We start from the raw sequence: 19,479 nt of genomic DNA, 5'->3' as shown, positions 1-19,479 counted from the left end.
AGGAACAGACTATTTATTATCCTTCTTGATAAAAATGTAAGTTGTAATTATAACTTAATTATAAAAACATGTATATTAGTATGTTTAAAATTATTATTTATTATTTATTTAACTATTATATCATATATCAGAGACACAAAATGGTTGCTATTGTCCCGCCAAACCTTATCCAGTTATATGAGAACAAGAATATGATTGGACAAGTTTTTTCTTTGGGTCATTTCCAAGTTGAAAAAATCATAGAAGATTATCCTAAATTTGAAAATTATAGCTTTGTCCATAGAGATTTGGAGATAATTATCGACAACAAGACAATTTAATCGCTTGACAACCGATATTGAAAAGGGGTTTGCACTTTATCCGTTGGTGGCTACTATTAAAACTCTACAGGAAGATAGGGCATGTCGGAAAATGATGATCGGTATATCTATCTATTTATCATGTTTATATATATATATATATATATATATATATATATATATATATATATATATATATATATACTAGTCGTTTACCGGCGCAAAGCGGCGGGCGGTAAATGGTGTTTATTTGGCAAATAGTTTCCGGCAAACAAATATAATTGCGTTTTTGTTTTGGGTTAAAAATAAAAATGTGTACATAATTTTGGTTGAAAAAAATTTGTTTTTGTTAAATAAAAATGTATGTACATATTTTGGGTTAGAAAAAAATATAGTGTAATTTTGCGTTAACAATGGTCATTTTCCAATTGACATTGATAAAAAAATGTCAATTTGATAACACTTGTCATTTTTAAAATATATTCATTGAAATAAAATATAATAATGTTAGTTTAAATTTCAAAGGGATATTTATTTATACAAAATTAGGTAATGTAATCATTATAAATGAGTTTTTCGATGAAAATAACTAAAAAAAAATTTCAGTTTTTGAAAAATAATCACTTTTTCTGGCCATTTTGAATAGATTTTGTAAAACGATTATCTTTATTATAAAATTTTATAAATGAAATTTGTTGAAATCAATTTATTAGTTTAAAAAATGATTTGTCTTCTTAATGAAAACCCTTTTTATCCAAAATTTATTATTAATAAAAATTGTTTTAATGTGATTATAAGAGTTTTCGGTATCAATGAAAATAATAGTATATAAAATTGTAATGGTTCAGAATAAGCCATTAGTTGTTCTTTTTTTTTGGCTAAAATAATACTTATGACCACATCAGTTCTAAAATTGACTTAATGGAGTTGATCTAACATTAAAAGAGTTAACTATCGATGTCAAATAAGTAGACCGAGAAAAGATTAATATTTTAAACCAAACCTAACAACAACAACAAACTTAAATGTAAGTATATTCAGATTTTTAGATCGAATTAATGTGCTTATTTTGAATTTACAAAAAAAAAAAATCAAACGTTTCAATAACACCAAAGAATGGGTTCGAAGTCGACTCAAGCATCAAAAATCACACCACGGGGTGAATGTAAGAAATAGCTATAAAGTGATAGAATTGTCCAAGTTAATCGTTTTCTTAATATTATAAATTAGTTCACAAGGTTAAAGACTATTTTTAATATTTGTTATTTGGTCGGTGGTAGTTTGGTAGCAACTACATCAGTATGATAACAACAAAGGGGTATGTGGGTTACTTATTGTTCCCTTGAAAACTTGCTATTAAAAAAATAAAAAGTCAAGAATGACTTCTTTTTATAAAAATTCGAGTATATTTCTCATTAAAAACGAACTTACATGGCTTTCTCAATTGAACTTAACATCAAAACCTGATTCCATCTAAATATTGCAGCTCATCAAAAAATTCATCCACAACAAATTACATTTTAAAACAATATGTAATAAATTAATAATATAGTATAACTCGTGGCATATGGATGCCAAATATCCAAAATCCACCCAAGTTTGATCTGACTAAATTATACACTCATACCCAATCTACATTTGACTTTTTGCAGCTACTATTTTCACTTTAAAAATATACACCTATTTAACATTAATTACATGCAATTATCAACATCTTGGCATAAATTTGAAGAAATCAAAACATTAAAATGGTCAAAAAAACTCGGCCAATACTTTAATTCTATGAATTGCTTCATCTTCTTTTATGTCCAATCGTAAATGTTCATATCGTGTGAGAGAATCCAATTTTTCTTGTAGTTCAAGTAAGGAAGGGACTCAATTTAAACCAAATGACACATTGTTACATATGAATAAAGATCATATACTAACTTATTTCTCCTTTTGTAGTGCAACAAGAGCACCGACAGATGAAACACCAGAAAGTACAAGCAATCATAAAAAGATCTTACGTGCTCTGATTTCTCTGTTTGAATATTTCATGTTTTTATAAAGTAAAGCACTTAAAAAAATTGCAAACCTCAAAGAAGCAAAAATGGGTAGATCTGTATGTTCAATTCATCCACGGAGAGCGAACCATCATCCACACAAAAACCATCCTCGACTCAACCCTCCAAAGTAGCTTTGACATCCACTCTAAAAAGGGGAAAACATTAAACCGGTGAGTAATCAATATCCATTTAATCAGCAGGTTAGTGAACTTACATTCCTCCTGAAAAATCACAGTACTCCAACAAATCTTCTTATTCTTCAAGCTTATCCAAATTTGATGTAAATTTTATACATGGAAAAAAAACATATTTGTTATTGCTTTTATTGAAGCTTGTAGACTCAAAAATAGATCCTATACCTGAAACTGGCGAGGAAGAAGAAAGTCCAAATTTTTAAACAAATCCCTCATGCCTGAGAAACAAATCATATACACACAGAGAGAAGAAGACATGTTAAAATCTCTAAAATATAGTTTTCAAAAACAGAGATGTACAAACCCTCAATTCTCAATTACTAACTTTAGGTTTAAAGAGAGAGTGACACGAAAATAACTAATAGTGTTTATATTTATGAATAATGTCATGGAACCATAAATCAATAGAAAGTTGCTTACCTATTCAACATACAAAAAACTGGAACCTAGGAAATAAATACATAAAACTCGAACCTGTGAAAGCAGAAAAACATAATGATATGAAATCAAAAGAATATAAATATCGGTTGGTAGTTAGAAATCAAGAAAATAAGAACCTGACATCCATCTTTCTATATCGACCCTAAAATCAATCTTGGTACATCCACCCTGACATAAAACAATAAACGAACCAGAAAATGAAAGAAGCCGAGAAAAGAATATAAACCATGCGACATGTTTTGAAACATACTTATCGAAAGCATCATAAAATTTCGATTTTGAACTGCTATCCACTAAACCAACACTGCAAAACACAGCCATCAAAGATCAATCGCCTCTGGAGGGGTGATTCGACTAAAAAGGACTAAAAAAAGTATACTATAAGCATGAACATTGGGGTTCGACAGAGTGTCCACATTAATCGAGAATAAAAATTATGATATTTTGTAAAACAATTTAAAAAGATAAAGTACGTATAAGTTGATACCTTAAACTGGTCATCCTGCTAGTTTTTATAGCATGAGAAGTAGTGAACCTCCAAGCGATATTTGACGGCTAGAGATAGAGGGTGAGGTCGAAGGTGAAGGAGACAAGCCCTAACTTAATCTCCAGAGATAGATGGAGATATTTGGGTTGAATGCTTGGAGCGGGACTTTTGGGTTCCTTCGATTTGAATAAGTCTCCCACTTTAAATAATAAATGATTAGAGAATTGTTCAATTTCATCTAGAAATGGGGAAAGTCAAAATAAAAGTCGGGTCAATTATATGATTATAAGGCTTGATTATTGGAAATAACATTTATTCTCTATTAGATACTTGTACATATTGCTTCATCATTTATATGATTTAAACAATTACATAATTATAAGATATATATAATATTATTTTATTGATGGTTACTTGTACTATTGTTTGGACGTCTTAAAAAAATAATATTATTATATTCAATCTATTTTTGGAAATAATGAGATTTCTTTTATAAGATAGTAAGATATATATATATATATATATATATATATTATTTTTTAATATTTGAAGTAATTACACATAATAAATTTAAATATTTCTATTTTTAGATGTGGTTGGAAAAATTATCATGGGCAGAATACAATATGTACATGTTAACAGATGGGTTCGACTTCGTTCGTATAAATATGAAGTTGCATGAAACACCGCGAACGAATGTTGTAAGGACCTTTTGTGCGATGAAGAAAAAATCCATAATCTATGCCTCTCGAGTAAAATTGGTCCATCTAAATTCAAGTAAGTTATTATTATTTTTTTAGAATATTTTATGTTTGCCAAAAAAATATTAAAATCATTAATTTAATATGTGTTATTAATTACATATTATTTTATTTTCAGTGAACATTTTGATTTCAACCGAATTAACAGACATTGAGTTCGAACCGGAAATGCCAGAAGCGGATAACATTAGGATTATGCATCGTAACATCTTTAATTTTTTGTGAGACGTTTGTGGTGAATGTTATATTTATGGAAAAGTTTTTATATTAAGGTCATAGGGTGTAGTCCAATTTATTAATGGGAGCATTTTTGTGGTAGACGTTTTAAATATGTATTAGTTTTTAAGTATGTTGTGCTCAACTTGATTTAGTGAGACTTTGTGGTGTGTAATGTTTTATTAAGTTTTTAAGTTTGTTGTACTCGACTTGATTTATTAATGTCATCTTTGTGATTTTTTTTTGTTGTATCTAATGTTGATTTAAAAAAAATAAAAATAAAAATAATAACAAAGGTCCTAAGTAATTTATTTGTAGCATCCCAACCAAAACTAACTAATGAATAATATAAACCAAAACCATATATGATCACTTTACGTGATGAAAAGTTAATCAATTAACTTTAAGTCCAAAAGTATAAATAAACGTCAACAATAACTACATATAATCCAAAAAAAATACATGCTTGCGCCTACATCTATAATGATAAAAAAAATTAAAACCAACAACTTTTGTTGTAAAATAGGTAAATATGATAACCAATGATGATAAATGGATTAAAGTCTAAGATGAAGTTTTATTTTAATTTAGTTTTTTGTAAGCATAAAGGTCACTATCTATCTCACTAGAACAATTTAGTATGATTAATAGTATTATTTATTATTCTTTTTAGGTTCCACGAAGACCGAAGATGAAACACGAAAGGAAGCGGTACAATGTGGTATCATTCTTTAATCTATATATACATTAACTTTTTTAATTTTATGTTGGTTATGTTTCAAAAAACTTAGGATATTTCATAAACGCATGATTCTAAAAACTAACTTTTTCATATTTCGTCAAATAATATTTGTAGCAGAAAAACGAAAAAACTACAATAGAAAATATTATGCACGACAAAAGGAAAACAAACGGAGAAGAATAGCTAATGGTGAAGGAAGTAGCCGATCTACGACAATTATGCCGAATGTTGTTGCAAATCAAATGAATATTAATGAAGGAACTACTAATGATGTTGTAAGAATTGAACAGATGAGGAAAATTCATAATAAAAATTATTATGAATGACGGAAGGAACTAAACAGAGGACAAATTATGCGAGACAACATGCTCCAAGAAGATCCATATATTTTTGTTTATGATGGTATGCATATGGAGCATAATGTATTAAAAGTCCAAAATGCATGTGTTCATTGCGGAGCAAAACGATTTCAATTTGAATTCCCAGCTTTTTTTGCATGTCGGGAAAGACAAAGTTGGCATTCTCCGATATTCACGAAGAATTACGAAATCTTTACACATCCGATTCTGAACTAAGCAAAATGTTCAGACTCAACATACGTGCATACAACACAAATTTCTCATTCGCATCAATGGGTGTAGATGTGGATAAAACAATGACCAATATGACATCCGAAGTATATACTTTTTGTGCGCATGGAGCAATATATCACATAATCGATCAGTTAGTTCCAAAGAATGGAGACCCTAAGCACTTACAGTTGTATTTTTATGATGCTGACACTGAGATTTCGTATAGACTCCGAAAACCAAATCTTAATAGAAGTGTCATTAAAATTTTGACCCATGTTCTTGCTACAAATCCATACGTGCAAACATTTCGAAGACTTGCTGATCTAGGGCCACTTGACAATTACAGAGTCACTTTAAATGCATCAGTAGAACTTGACCAAAGGGTCTACAACCGTCCGACCACATCTCAGGTATCATAATAATTATTGTCTACTAATTATAAAATAAATATATCATGTATGACATACAATTGTGCATATTACATATCATATTTAATCATATCGTTTATATGATAAAAATCTCAGGTCGCGGGTATTTGGGTTGAAGGTAATGACAACATAACTGCATATAAACGAAGTATTATCGTGTATGGCAGATTAGACAAAGCACAAACAATTCAAGCTTACTGGGGATGTTATGATCCATTGTCTTATCCTTTGTTTTTTCCTAATGGTGAGTCTGGATGTCATTCTAATATTCCAAGACATGGATTTCCCATCAATAATATTAGTAATTACGACGAAGATATCGAGGGGGATTTAGAAGATACACATATCATAACTTTTTAAAATTTAGTTAAACTCACAAACATACATTTTGTACATATCATTATTTGTTTTTTCACGGAATCAACATTGTGTAGACTCTAATACAAAAAGAGGGTGGAATACTATAAGTATGCGAGAGTACTATTGTTATAAGTTTCAAATCCGGTCAAATTATAATGTAATTTTGTTGGGGGGGGGGGGGGGAGATTACTACAACAATTTGTTGTAGATATCTACATCAAGCTTGAGACTTCACGTTTGGAATTTTGTAGAAAAAACCAGTCCAAAATAAGAGCAGATTTATACCAAGGTGTTGTGGACTGTGTTAATGCCGGTGAGGTTCGACCGACTATGATAGGGCAACGTGTTGTGTTGCCAGCAAGTTTCATCGGAGGTCCCCGTGACATGCGGCGACGATTTCTTGATGCCATGACTTTAGTTCAAGATGATGGTAAGCCTGACGTATTCCTTACTATGACATGCAATCCAAACTGGCATGAAATAAAAGATGAGTTACTCCCTTGGCAGACGGCTCAAGATCGTTCGGACCTTGTGTCTAGAGTTTTTCGTGCTAAGTTCGAGTATCTTAAGAAACAACTCTTCACGAAGCACATCCTTGGCGTGGTGGGTGAGTACGTTTATGTCATTGAGTTTCAAAAACGTGGTTTTCCACATGCACATTTCCTCATGATAATGAGACCTCCACACAAGCTTACTAATGCAGACCATTACGACAAAATAGTTTGTGCTGAAATTCTAGACCCACAAAAGTATCCTAAAATGCACGAATTAGTCGTCTCACACATGATTCACGGTCCTTGCGGTAGCTTAAACTCTGACTGTCCTTGTATGAAGAATGAGCAAAAAAATGTCGTTTTAGATACCCTCGACAATTCAATGAAACAACATTACAAGGAAAGAAATCATATCATGTGTACCGAAGGAGAGATAATGGTATAAAGGTGGACATACGAGGCAATAAGATGGATAACAGATGGGTGGTCCCGTATAACCCAAAGTTGATAATGATGTTTAACTGTCATATGAATGTTGAGGTCTGCTCGAGTATAACCTCTGTGAAATATGTGTTTAAGTATATTTACAAGGGTCATGACAAAAAAGTTATCAATATTGATCCGGATGGACAACCTGTTGTAGTTAATGAGATAAAACGGTTTCAAGATGCACGATATGTCTCGCCTCCCGAGGCAATTTGGAGGATTTTTAGCTTCCCACTTTCTCAGATCCACCCTTTTGTGATAGCGTTGCAAGTGCATCTCCCAAATCAACAAATTGTTAGGTTCAGTGAGGATGATATGTTGACTAGCGTTGTTGAAAAAGAGAAAGATAAGAGATCAATGTTGACTGCTTTTTTTTCTAAAAAATAAAGAATATATCAATGCGAGACAATATAAATACAAATATTTTCCAAAACAATTTACATGGGATCTGAGCTCACATCGTTGGAATTGTTGAAAACTAGGATTAATGCGAGGTCGTTTGGTTTCTGCTAATCCCGCTGAAGGAGAGCGATACTACCTTCGCCTACTTTTATCACATATTTGTGGCCCAACATGTTTTGAAGATCTCTACACAGTCAACAACGTAAAACACCCAACATTTCGTAAAGCAGCTCTTGAAAGAGGGTTAATAGAGTCTGATGATGGTTTATCTCAATGTCTTACAGAGGCATCTTTCTTTCAATTTCCCAATGCTCTTAGAAGGCTATTTGCAACGATATTGAGTTTTTGTGAGCCAGGAGATGTTCGTAAGTTATGGGATGACCATTAGAATGCTCTTTCAGAAGATTATAGGCGACAATACGGAAGTGTTGAGAGAGTCCAGAATATGGTCCTCACTGACATCATGGTATTCATACAATCAATGGGGGACAATATTGATGATTTTGATCTTCCACAGATAAATGAAAATGTCGATTTAGAATCTGGAGTTTTTCGTGAGGTACAAGAAGAGTGTTCTATAGTGTTAGAATCTGAACATTTACAAGCAATATATTTTCTTAATCTTGAACAGAAATTTGCATATGATGAGATCATGCGGCATGTCCATAATGATATTCCTGGAGTGTTCTTCATAGACGGTCCTGGTGGAACAGGAAAAACATTTTTGTACAAAGCTCTACTTGCTAATATTCGTTCGTGTGGTCATATTGCACTTGCAACCGCTTCATCGGGTGTTGCGGCTAATAACATGCCTGGGGGGAGAACAACTCACTCTCGCTTTAAAATTCCTCTCAATCTTGAAAATAACTCAGTCTGCATGATTTCAAGACAAAGTGGTATTGCTCAACTACTTCGGATTGCAAAGGTAATCGCATGGGACGAAGCGTCGATGGCTAAAAGACATGCATTGGAGGTGGTTGACCGTACAATGAAAGATATCACTGGGGTGATGCTCCCATTTGGTGGAAAGATAATGGTTTTGGGAGGTGATTTCAGACAAGTGTTGCCGGTCGTTAGACGTGGAACACGAGCACAAACCGTGGATTCGAGCATACGCATGTCGCCTCTTTGGTGTTCGATTATCAAGTTGCGATTAACTATAAATATGAGAGCACTAACCGATCCATGGTTCTCAGATTTTCTGTTACGTGTCGGTGATGGAGTTGAAGAAACAGTGCATGAAAACTTTATCCGTATCCCTAATGATATGGTAATTCCCTTCACCGAAAAAGAAAAGTCATTGAATGCTTTGATTGATGCAATCTTTCCATCTTTGGAAATTAATAGATCTAAATCAAATTATATTATTTCCCGTGCAATATTATCCACAAGAAATGATAGCGTCGATGAGATTAATGATCGTTTGATTGACCGATTCATTGGAGAAGAGAGAATTTACTACAGTTTTGATGAAGCTATAGACGATATAAATAACTTCTATCCTGTGGAATTCTTGAACACGCTCAGTGTTAGTGGTTTACCCCCTCATTACCTACGACTGAAAGTTGGATGTCCGATAATACTGTTACGAAATCTTGACCCATCAAATGGATTGTATAACTGCACCCGATTGATTTGTAAAAGTTTTCAGCACAATGTGATTGATGCCGAAATAGCTGTTGGCCAACATGCTGGAAAGAGGGTATTTTTGCCAAGGATACCACTATGTCCATCTGATGAGGACATGTTCCCGTTCAATCTGAAGAGAAAACAATTTCCAATTCGATTATGTTTTGCGATGACAATCAATAAAGCTCAGGGACAAACAATTCCAAATGTAGGAATTTATCTTCCAGAATCGGTTTTCTCACATGGCCAACTTTATGTGGCATTATCTAGAGGGATTTCACGCGTCAATACAAAAGTATTAGTGATCCTTGATGGACAATTCAACGATGGTGAAGTCTATACATCAAATGTGGTGAATAAAGAAGTGTTGCACGATTAATAATGCACAATCAATTGCATATCTTCATATACATTTGTAAGGAATCCCAACTTTTAATTTTTAATTTTCATTGTTTTTGTTTCTGTTAGCATGACTCTTAATTATAATTTTTTAGATGTAGTAAACTATTTGCGCAAACGAACTAATTGCCTTTATAGATGCGTAGACCGTTCAAATTTACAAGTTACCATATTCCAAAGCAAATTAGATTAATGTTAGGGGTTTACCTTTTCATTACTATCATGTCAAAGTTGGGTGCCCAATCATACAACTTTCCGAATAGAAATAATTTCCGAATGAAACGATTCACACCCGTCGCTTGGTGCGGGTAAATGACTAGTATATATATATATATATATATATATATATATATATATATATATATATATATATATATATATATATATATATATATATATATATATATATATATATATATATTCAAATCAGAATATTTCCTAATTTAGAACAATTGAAAACATTTCTCAGCCACTTATTTTTTTTTTTAAAAAAAATTACTTCTTAGTTATTAGTATTATTATTCACAAAAAAATATCACCCCTATCCTACGTCCGCATCCCACCCACCGTATTATGTTTTTCACTCTCGATAGTATTACACGAATCTGCACCACCGGACCGCCACCGACCACCGCCGAAACTACCAAACCACTGTCAGAACGACCAAACCTAACCCTACTCCTACTCCACCACCACTCTACCAATATCATCGTATAATGAAGCTGGACCACCACTGACCTCCGGATAAACCTTCAGATCCATCAGAAAGTCATCGAAATCACCAGAATGGCGTCAGAATCATCGGACCATCACCAGATTCATCGGAACGCCATCAGAAACGCTGAAAGTATCGACGAATTTGTGAATTAGCTTACAATGAAACGCCACGAAGCTGCAAAATATGGAACCTAAAAATTTCGGCGATGTTTATTAACTCATCAGGAGGTATCGCCTTTTATTTTCCTATTTTCTCACCGGTGATGTGATCCTACGACTCTCGGTACCAAATTTCTTAGATGTTACTTTGTATCGTTTGACCGTTCTTACATTGATGCGGTTAAGATGTGTTGATATTCTTAAGCTCGGTTACAGCTACTGAAGCAACATCATCGATTAGAGTTTGGTATTAAGTCAGAGTCATCGGAGTACAAAGCTTCGTCGGAGAGTTGATTGTCACCGGTCTCCACGGAAGTTTTGAGAAGTTGAAATGAGGTGATTGGAATGCGGCTAAACGGAGGAATTGACAGATTCAAAGTCGTCGGGGAAAGATGTGGTGATCGGAGATAGAGATGGATGTCGTCAGGGAAATAAGAGTGGTCGGAGATGGAAATGGTTCTCAACGGCAACTGTTGCGTTTCGTCGATTCCATTTAAAATGAATTAGGTTAAAATTAGGTTTATCTATTATATGGGCTAATAGCTTTAGAATACTTTCCATGGGCTAATAGCTTTACAATCGGTCGGGCTTATTTTATTAAAATAGTAACATCGGTTAATTTCATTAAATTAGAGTTACTTTAAATGCTAAATCATATTTAGTGCTCATAACCGATACTTGATGAATCTAATATTATTTTTAAAGTTTATTATTTTAATTATTCATATTATGTATTTTCATTGATTATAATGAAATTCAAATTTTGTAAACTTAATCCGATAGGTTGAATTGTATTTTAAGAAAATATACATAAGGCTAATTATCTAATATAATTATCTAATATGAAAAATATTGAGTTTTAATATAATATAAATAGAAAAAGACAAGTGATTCAACTCGGAGATAAATAAAAAAGATTTTTGTCCATTTTAATCATATGTTATTAGATACATAATTATTATATCGCGAACGCAAAAATGAATCATGCCTACATAAATTATATGTGATTAGATACATATAATCACATGTAATTATATGTTTTTAATCACATATGATTTATGTGCACAAGATTCTTTTCGCGTTCTCGATTCAAAAATTGTTCTCGTATATTTAATCACAAGTGATTATATGTATTTCATCAGAAATGATTTATGTGCATAAGATTCCCTTTTGCGTTCTCGATTCGATATTTTTTCTTTATCCAAATTAATCATATCTCATTAACGTAATATAATCACACGTGATTAAAATACAAAAGAAAAATTATTGAATAGAAAATACGAAAACGAATCTTCAACTTTATTCTGGATTCTTTATCCATAAACGAATTTCATTTCCAACTTATTAACACTAAAGCTATTTTATAAATATTTACATTTGAGTGTGGTAACTTTTTTTTTAAAACAATTTTGTTTTCTAAACAAACTTTTTTATGGATTAGGTCATTTTAATGCATACCAAAACTAAAAAATGTAGTAATTGAAAAAAAAAAATTTATCCATATAAATCATATGTGATTAAATATATAAAATTGCATGTGATTAAATACAAGAACAAAAATATATGTTATTAAATATATAAAATCATGTGACTAAATAATTATAATAATAATAATAATAATAATAATAATAATAATAATAATAATAATAATAACTTGAATCAATAAATCATATGTGATTAAGTAATATATGATTATAAACATATAATCATATTTGATTAAATCACATGTAATTAAATAATATGTGATTAGATATATAAAATCATATATAATTAAATACATATAATCACATGTGATTAATCATATGTAATTGAATATATATAATCCCATTTCATTTAATCACATATGATATATATGTATCTAATCCCATATGATTTGTTGTGTATTTAATCACAGCTTATTTTATATATTTAGTCACATGTGATTATATACAAAAAACACTACCGAATCAAGAACGCAAAAGCAAATATTTGTCCACATTAATGAAATGTGATACATATAATCACATTTGATTAAATACATGAGAAAAAGTATTTAATCGAAAACACAAAAAACAAATATTCTACATATAAGTCATATATGAGTGGATACGTATAATCACATGTAATTAAGTATAGGAGCACAACTATTGAATGGACAATGAAAAATGAATCGTGTCCACATAAATCATATGTGATTAAAAAATATATATCATCACCGCCACCCAACACCACCACCACCGTCCACCTACAACCCAACACCTACCACTACGAACTACCCACTACCACCTAAGATTTCTTTTTGCATTATTTATCCACTAACCTTTTTCTCGTGTTTTAAATCATATATAATTAAATACAAGAGAACAACTTTGAATAAAATGTGATTAAAATTCATAGGGTCGTGGTGGGTGACGGTGGAGGGTGGTGGTAGGTGTTGGGTTTAATCACATATGATTATATGTATATAATCAAATATGATTAAATACACGAGACCAACTAACGAATCGAAAACGCGAAAATAAATAAGGTTCACATAAATCATATGTGATTAAATACATATAATCACATGTGATTATATATCTCTAATCACATATGATTTATGTGCACATAATTTATTTTCGCATTGTTTATTCAATATTTGGTCTCGTGTATTTAATCATATGTAATTAAATGTACCTAATAACATATGATTTGAATGGACACGATTCATTCTCTTGTTCTCGATTAAATAGTTGTTGTCTTGTATTTCATCACAATTGACTATATGTATTTAATCGTAAGTGATTATACGTATTTAATCACATGTGATTATATGTATATAATCACATATGATTTATATTTACAAGATTCTTTTTCGCGTTCTCGAATTAATAGTTGTTTTTTGTCCACATTAACGATATGTGATTAAATACATGTAATGACATGTGATTAAATATATGAAAAAAAATTATTGTAATGAAAACGCGAAATTGAATCCTTCAATATAAAGCATATGTGATTAGATACATCAGACATATAATCACGTGTAATTATATTTACGTGAACAACTGTTGAATAAAAACGTGAAAACAAATCTTTTCCACATACATCATATGTAATTAGATACATATAATCACAAGTGATTAAATACACAAGACCAACTAATCAATAGAAAACGCAAAAAGGAATATTGTTCATAAAAATCGTATGTAATTAAAATAGATAATCACATGTGATTATATATGTCTAATCACATATGATTTTTGTATATAAGATAAACTTTTGTTATTCTCGTGTATTTAGTCACATGTGATAAAATGTATCTAATCACATATGATTTGTTTAGACAAAAACTAATTATGTCCATATAAATCATATGTGCTTAGATACATATAAAACATATGTATCTAGTTATATGTGACTAAATACATATTGTTGACGTATCCCACCGGGAATCCTTCAAAAATAATGGATCTGCTAGTTCGACAGATGGATCGGCCAAGGAGCAACGCGTGACTAACGTCGGGCCTTCACCCTCACCATCAAGACCTCGTTTCCGTTCCTTGGTGCCCAAGCGCCAAGGCTAACGTTGAAGACAAAATAGTACCAAGAGTTCCCCAGAGCGACAAGTGTAGTGCTCTGGACACCGCTTCTGGCAGAATCTGTACTAATAGCGAACAACCACCCATGGAACATGATCCTCCAATGAAAGGCCATTAGCCCCTGCCAAAACAGAAAAGGTAGAAGATATTGTCGGGGATCTGTTCCCCCTAACCACAGGTATAAAAGGCACCCTTCTCCCCCACCCCCCTTAAGAGAAGGGGCCAATATCTAAAACCCTTTAACACTTTCTTTACGCTTTAAACCCACTCTCTCTCAGACTCTCATCAACTTGATCGTCGGAGCCTCATTTCGGGACAACCTCCCGGACGACGACTGACGATGACAGACTCTCACCAACTTGATCGTCGGAGCCTCGTTCTGGACACCACTTCATTTCCACCCCTCGGAAAGACGGAGTTAAGCCGGTGACATATCACAACAATTGGCACCATCCGGGCTTGCACTCAGTCCTGCAAAACCAACTCAACGACACCAGGCACCGAAAATGACGGACAAAGGACCGCAGCGGCAAGAAGATGACACCACTAGCCCGGTTCGACCAATACAGTCCCTCGACGGAAGCGGTCCGTCGACACTGGAAGGATAGCCGCTAGCACAAACTATTGGATTAGGTGTCTAAGCCCATAACTATATTTGGTATGTACTTGATTTGATATGTAGCATGGTCCTTTTGGGTTGCCTTCACTCATGAAACTTGATGGGATGACTAGTGGAGAGAGAGAGAGAGAGAGAGAGAGAGAGAGTAGGATTTATTATATGAATAATAAATTGCTACTCAAAATGATTTGATTAATATATTATAAGATTAATATATTATTTGGAAATCATATTATTAATTAGTATCATAAATTAATTTGATATTAATTTTGGGATTAAATGAATTGATTAATAATTGAGGGGCTGTTTTGCAAATCATTGATAGTTGTGAAGCTAGGCTTAGGACTCCTTGTAAGTGGAGTGGACGGAATTTATGGGTTACCCAATAAGATTTCGTCCAAGGGCTTACCAAGGAGGGTCGTGGGTTGCTTTAGGCTTAAGTTAGGAACTAGGGTTTCCTTATTCAAGTCCAGCTTGAAGACTAAGCAACCTAGCCATATATAAACCTCCGGAACCCTAATGATTTCGGCCCCGGTGTGATTCTCAGAGAACCTGGTCGATTTCATCATCTCTCCAACTCATCCTTGTTGTTTTGAGTGTTTGTGACTCCATTAGAGGTGCAACACTTAGGGAACTAAGCTTTCAAGAGTCAAGGATTGTTCTTGTTATTACAATATAACAAGTGAGGTAATCTTACAACCTTTTTATATATATATGAATTTCGAAATTATGTATGCTAGATCTACGGTTTTGCTTTAGATAATTAATTTGCGTGTATAACTTGAGAAAAACTTAGATCCAAAGCATTAGGGTTGTATGTGCACCATAGGAATGTTGTAATGCTCAAAACCCATCAGTGGTATCAGAGACTATGTTGTTTTCTATTGTATTTGATGCAATTGATTGAATTTGACAAAATTAGGGTTCATGGCAAGTAAACCATTGGCCTTGCATATTTTTGCAAATTAGGGTTTTATAGCCTTAGTTTTTCGATTTTATGGTTAGGGTTTTAACCCTTTCCTTTGGCCTCAAGTTTAGAAAATTAAGGGTTTCCTAACCCTTAGAATTTTCGTAAATAAGGTAACGGGTGAAACCCTTGCCTTCCTCCCCAAGTCTAGTGATTTTCGAATATTTAGGGATAAGGATAGGGTTCATATTTTTTAGGAATTATCTTGTTAATTGTTTAACTAAGCTAATTTTATCCCTCCCATTTTCGAAGATTAGGGGGTTGGGATTAGATTAAATTATCTTGATTAAGTTAATGGATAATCCTCAATTGATTTAATTAATAGATAATTATTAAATCAATTATTTTATTTTAATTTTTAAATTTAAATTAAATAGTTTAATTTTCGAAATTTATAATTAAAATTAAAACCCTAGTATTTTTGAATAGTTTAAAAATACACCATCGTGGATTTTATTAATTAATTAATTAATAGTATTTAATTAAAAGACAATTGATAAATCCATAGATAGATTTAAATCTAATTAAATTAAAAGCTTAATTCATTAAAGGATTAAACCTTAGTATTTTAAAAGTTTAAAATACACCCTATACTACATAAGATTAAACGTTTAATTTTATATATATATATATATATATATATATATATATATATATATATATATATATATATATATATATATATATATATATATATATATATATGTATGTATAAAAAAGGCCAGTCTTTCCGTTAGTAGACCTCATTCACGAAGCTGGTCTATAAGGGGTGTTTAAGGAAGATGCCTTTAACATGACCGCCATTGGGTGTCCACTCTTACCCACCACACTCTAGACTAGTGGAGAGTTGTTAGCCGAATGTGTATGAGAGGACACTAAATCCTCATTAAAAGTATAATGAATTATAAAGTAACTAAACCTTTTATGATTCCCAATCTTAGGAAAATGTGAGTTTGATGTTAACCCATGAAATTGCACATTGCAACTTATTGGTCGTTAGTGGAGCATGTATGGTTAACCAGCACACTAATATGGGACTAATGAAGGATGTCAATGGGTTTCTCGTAAATTATCGTTGATTAATTGAGCGTGTGTGGTTAACCGGCACATTGATTAGTTGATAAATGACATCGAGAGTACCAAGCTAATTTGTATGGTTATTCACACCTTGTTTGTGATCCTCGGTATCCCAGTCACAAACTTGAAGGGCATAATCAAGATTAAACATGTCATTGAAAAATTCAATGAATCTCAAAAGATCTAGGAATTTCATTTAAAACCTAATTCGTTTAAAATTTCGTTTTCGTGGTGGAATTGGTAAATCGTCATTTACCTACCTTCAAATAAATTATAATTGGATTACGGCATCCCCCTTCTGAATTGTGAATTATTGTGTTGGGTCCTACCCTTGATATTTCATTTGGGTGATACATCAAGGATTAAATCAACTAACTTAAATTTCTCTTTTTTTTGTAGATGTCTAGTTCTGACAACGATGGTCTTCCTCAATCCTTTGGAAAAGGCTTTTCTTCTGAAGATGATCGTCCACGTGTCGATCAAGATGAAAGATCAATCCCTTCTTTGTGCATTGGTGGAACCAGAAATCATACGTCTCTTCTTCCACATCCTCCAATAATTCTCCCTGACCCACGTGTTCGTGGACTTGAAAAGGTCAAGGTCACTCAAGCCTGATTGGCAAGCAAACACCAAGATGGAAAGTCTGTATGTGCTCACGTCTTGGAGATTAAGTCGCATGTTGACAGACTGGGAATGTTAGGTGTCGTTTTCTCGAGGAAGCTGGCTGTTGACTTGGTTCTTCAATCACTTCCTATGTCATATAGCGAGTTCATAAAAGACTATTATATGACAGACCACGACGCGACCCTTATTGATCTGAAATATTTGCTAATCGGTGCTGAATCAGCAATGATTTGGCGCACTGGTAAAGCAAATTTGAATGGAAGATCTACCTCCCAAACTTCCATGGACGTTGACAATGGCGACATTGGAAGTCCAGAAAAGTTTTCTCTTCCCAATGGAAAGAAATCGGCCAAGGTCAAACCGTTTGATCGAATGGTAAAGAGAAAGGCTGAGTCTGAGATAGTCCCATGCACCATTCTGAAAGAGTATGTTTGTTTCTATTGCCAAGAGAGAGGGCATTGGATGCGAAGTTGCCGTATCTACCTGAAGGATCGCAAGGATGGTAAAGTCAAAATGAGTGACTCTACTTCTGGTAAGTCCACTATCTAACTCAATTAAGTTCCTATTTATAGATTCGTAATACATGATATGATGAGATTGCATTTTGATGTTTTGTAGGATCGAAGAAAAGAAAGGAAGCTTAAAGAAAGAGTAAGCTGAGTCTGATCGCGAAGAGATGGATTTCAATCGCATGGTTTGATGATCATAATTTTGAGCTGTTGCCTAGGAGTTATGATAGATTGCTTAGGAATTTTTAGAAACATAGTTTTCGTATGAATTTGCATCGTAAGGACAAGTTTCCCGTATTTTATAAATAAAGAAAAATGTTGATTTTGTCTTATTTTATGTTTCCTTGCAATGACATTTGTGAAAATTGGTGTTTATATATTGTTAGCAATGTTGTAAATGGATGTGATTATTAGTTAGATCGTTTGTGGTAGTGTCAAAAATTTACCAAATAAGGACAGATTCTCATCACCCAAGTTTCAATTGAACAGAAACTTGGAATCATGCAACTTGTATTGTGTGATGAATGAGAACCTTTATCTTTGGGAAATTAAGACTAATTCCTTGTTCACATGTAGATGTGAGTCAAGTGAAGGACTGAAGGATCTAGTACACATTGATGTGCACTGGTCAGGTCCACCACAAAGAACGATAAGACTATTCGTCATAATTTATTAAAAGTTTAGTAAATATGGTTATGCTTATATGATTAAGTATAATTCTGACAGTTTGGAAAAGTTTCAATGTATAGCAGAACGAATAAGAAGAATCAATTAGGCAGAAAGATAAAAGTTTCTGCAGACTGAAAGGAAAGGAGAAGTACTTTAGTATCATGTTTTATGATCATCCTAATGATTATGGAACCATATCACAATTGATTCTCTAAGGATACCTTAGTTCATTTATATGACTGAGAAGAGGAATCAGGTATTGTTGAAATGGTTAAATCAAGAAGATGGGTCATACTTCGATTCAAAGGCAAGTTTTAGAGTTATACTCTAATTACTCTAAGTTGTACCTTGAGTAACATGTTCTAAGTAGGTTTACAACACCTCATGAAATGTGGAGTAGAAATGTTTTCTTGCTCTAGCACATTTGAAATTGGTAGTTGTGATGTTTTGGTTAAAACAAAGATCAACTAAGACCAATTATATGAAGTGTTTTCTTGATAAGAACTCACACTAACTCTTGAATATTTGTTTGTCGAGGAATGTTCTTTGACAGAGAATCTTATATGTCAAGAGGTCAGTGGGAGTCTTGTTGATCTTGAAAAAATTTCAGGAGACAATTG

The 19,479-nt window shown here is 32.6% G+C and overlaps 2 protein-coding genes across 2 annotated transcripts; both read left to right on the top strand.

The window, feature by feature from the left end:
• Positions 1 to 5,684: 5,684 nt before the first annotated feature.
• LOC145106170 (uncharacterized) lies at positions 5,685 to 7,915 on the top strand. The gene is made up of 5 exons (XM_079043194.1): positions 5,685 to 6,170; positions 6,285 to 6,432; positions 6,623 to 6,692; positions 6,800 to 7,297; positions 7,408 to 7,915. Exons 1-5 carry the CDS (start codon positions 5,685 to 5,687, stop codon positions 7,913 to 7,915), a joined length of 1,710 nt encoding a protein of 569 aa, XP_078899320.1.
• Positions 7,916 to 8,411: 496 nt separating this feature from the next.
• LOC145106169 (uncharacterized) lies at positions 8,412 to 17,672 on the top strand. The gene is made up of 2 exons (XM_079043193.1): positions 8,412 to 9,911; positions 17,457 to 17,672. Exons 1-2 carry the CDS (start codon positions 8,412 to 8,414, stop codon positions 17,670 to 17,672), a joined length of 1,716 nt encoding a protein of 571 aa, XP_078899319.1.
• The last annotated feature ends 1,807 nt before the right edge of the window (positions 17,673 to 19,479 follow it).

This window comes from Lactuca virosa, chromosome 4, assembly GCF_052849685.1.
Source record: "Lactuca virosa cultivar CGN04683 chromosome 4, Lactuca_virosa_CGN04683_v6, whole genome shotgun sequence".
Classification (NCBI taxonomy): domain Eukaryota; kingdom Viridiplantae; phylum Streptophyta; class Magnoliopsida; order Asterales; family Asteraceae; genus Lactuca; species Lactuca virosa.
This window is presented reverse-complemented; position numbering and strand designations above follow the sequence as displayed.

Coding starts and splice junctions, on each gene's coding strand:
- LOC145106170 (XM_079043194.1), top strand. CDS start 5,685: ATGTCGGGAAAGACAAAGTTGGCATTCTCCGATATTCACGAAGAATTA. Junction 6,433..6,622: donor TCCTTTGTTTTTTCCTAATG/GTGAGTCTGGAT, acceptor AACATTGTGTAG/ACTCTAATACAAAAAGAGGG. Junction 7,298..7,407: donor GAAATTCTAGACCCACAAAA/GTATCCTAAAAT, acceptor ATGTCGTTTTAG/ATACCCTCGACAATTCAATG.
- LOC145106169 (XM_079043193.1), top strand. CDS start 8,412: ATGGGGGACAATATTGATGATTTTGATCTTCCACAGATAAATGAAAAT. Junction 9,912..17,456: donor AAGTCTATACATCAAATGTG/GTGAATAAAGAA, acceptor TTTTTTTTGTAG/ATGTCTAGTTCTGACAACGA.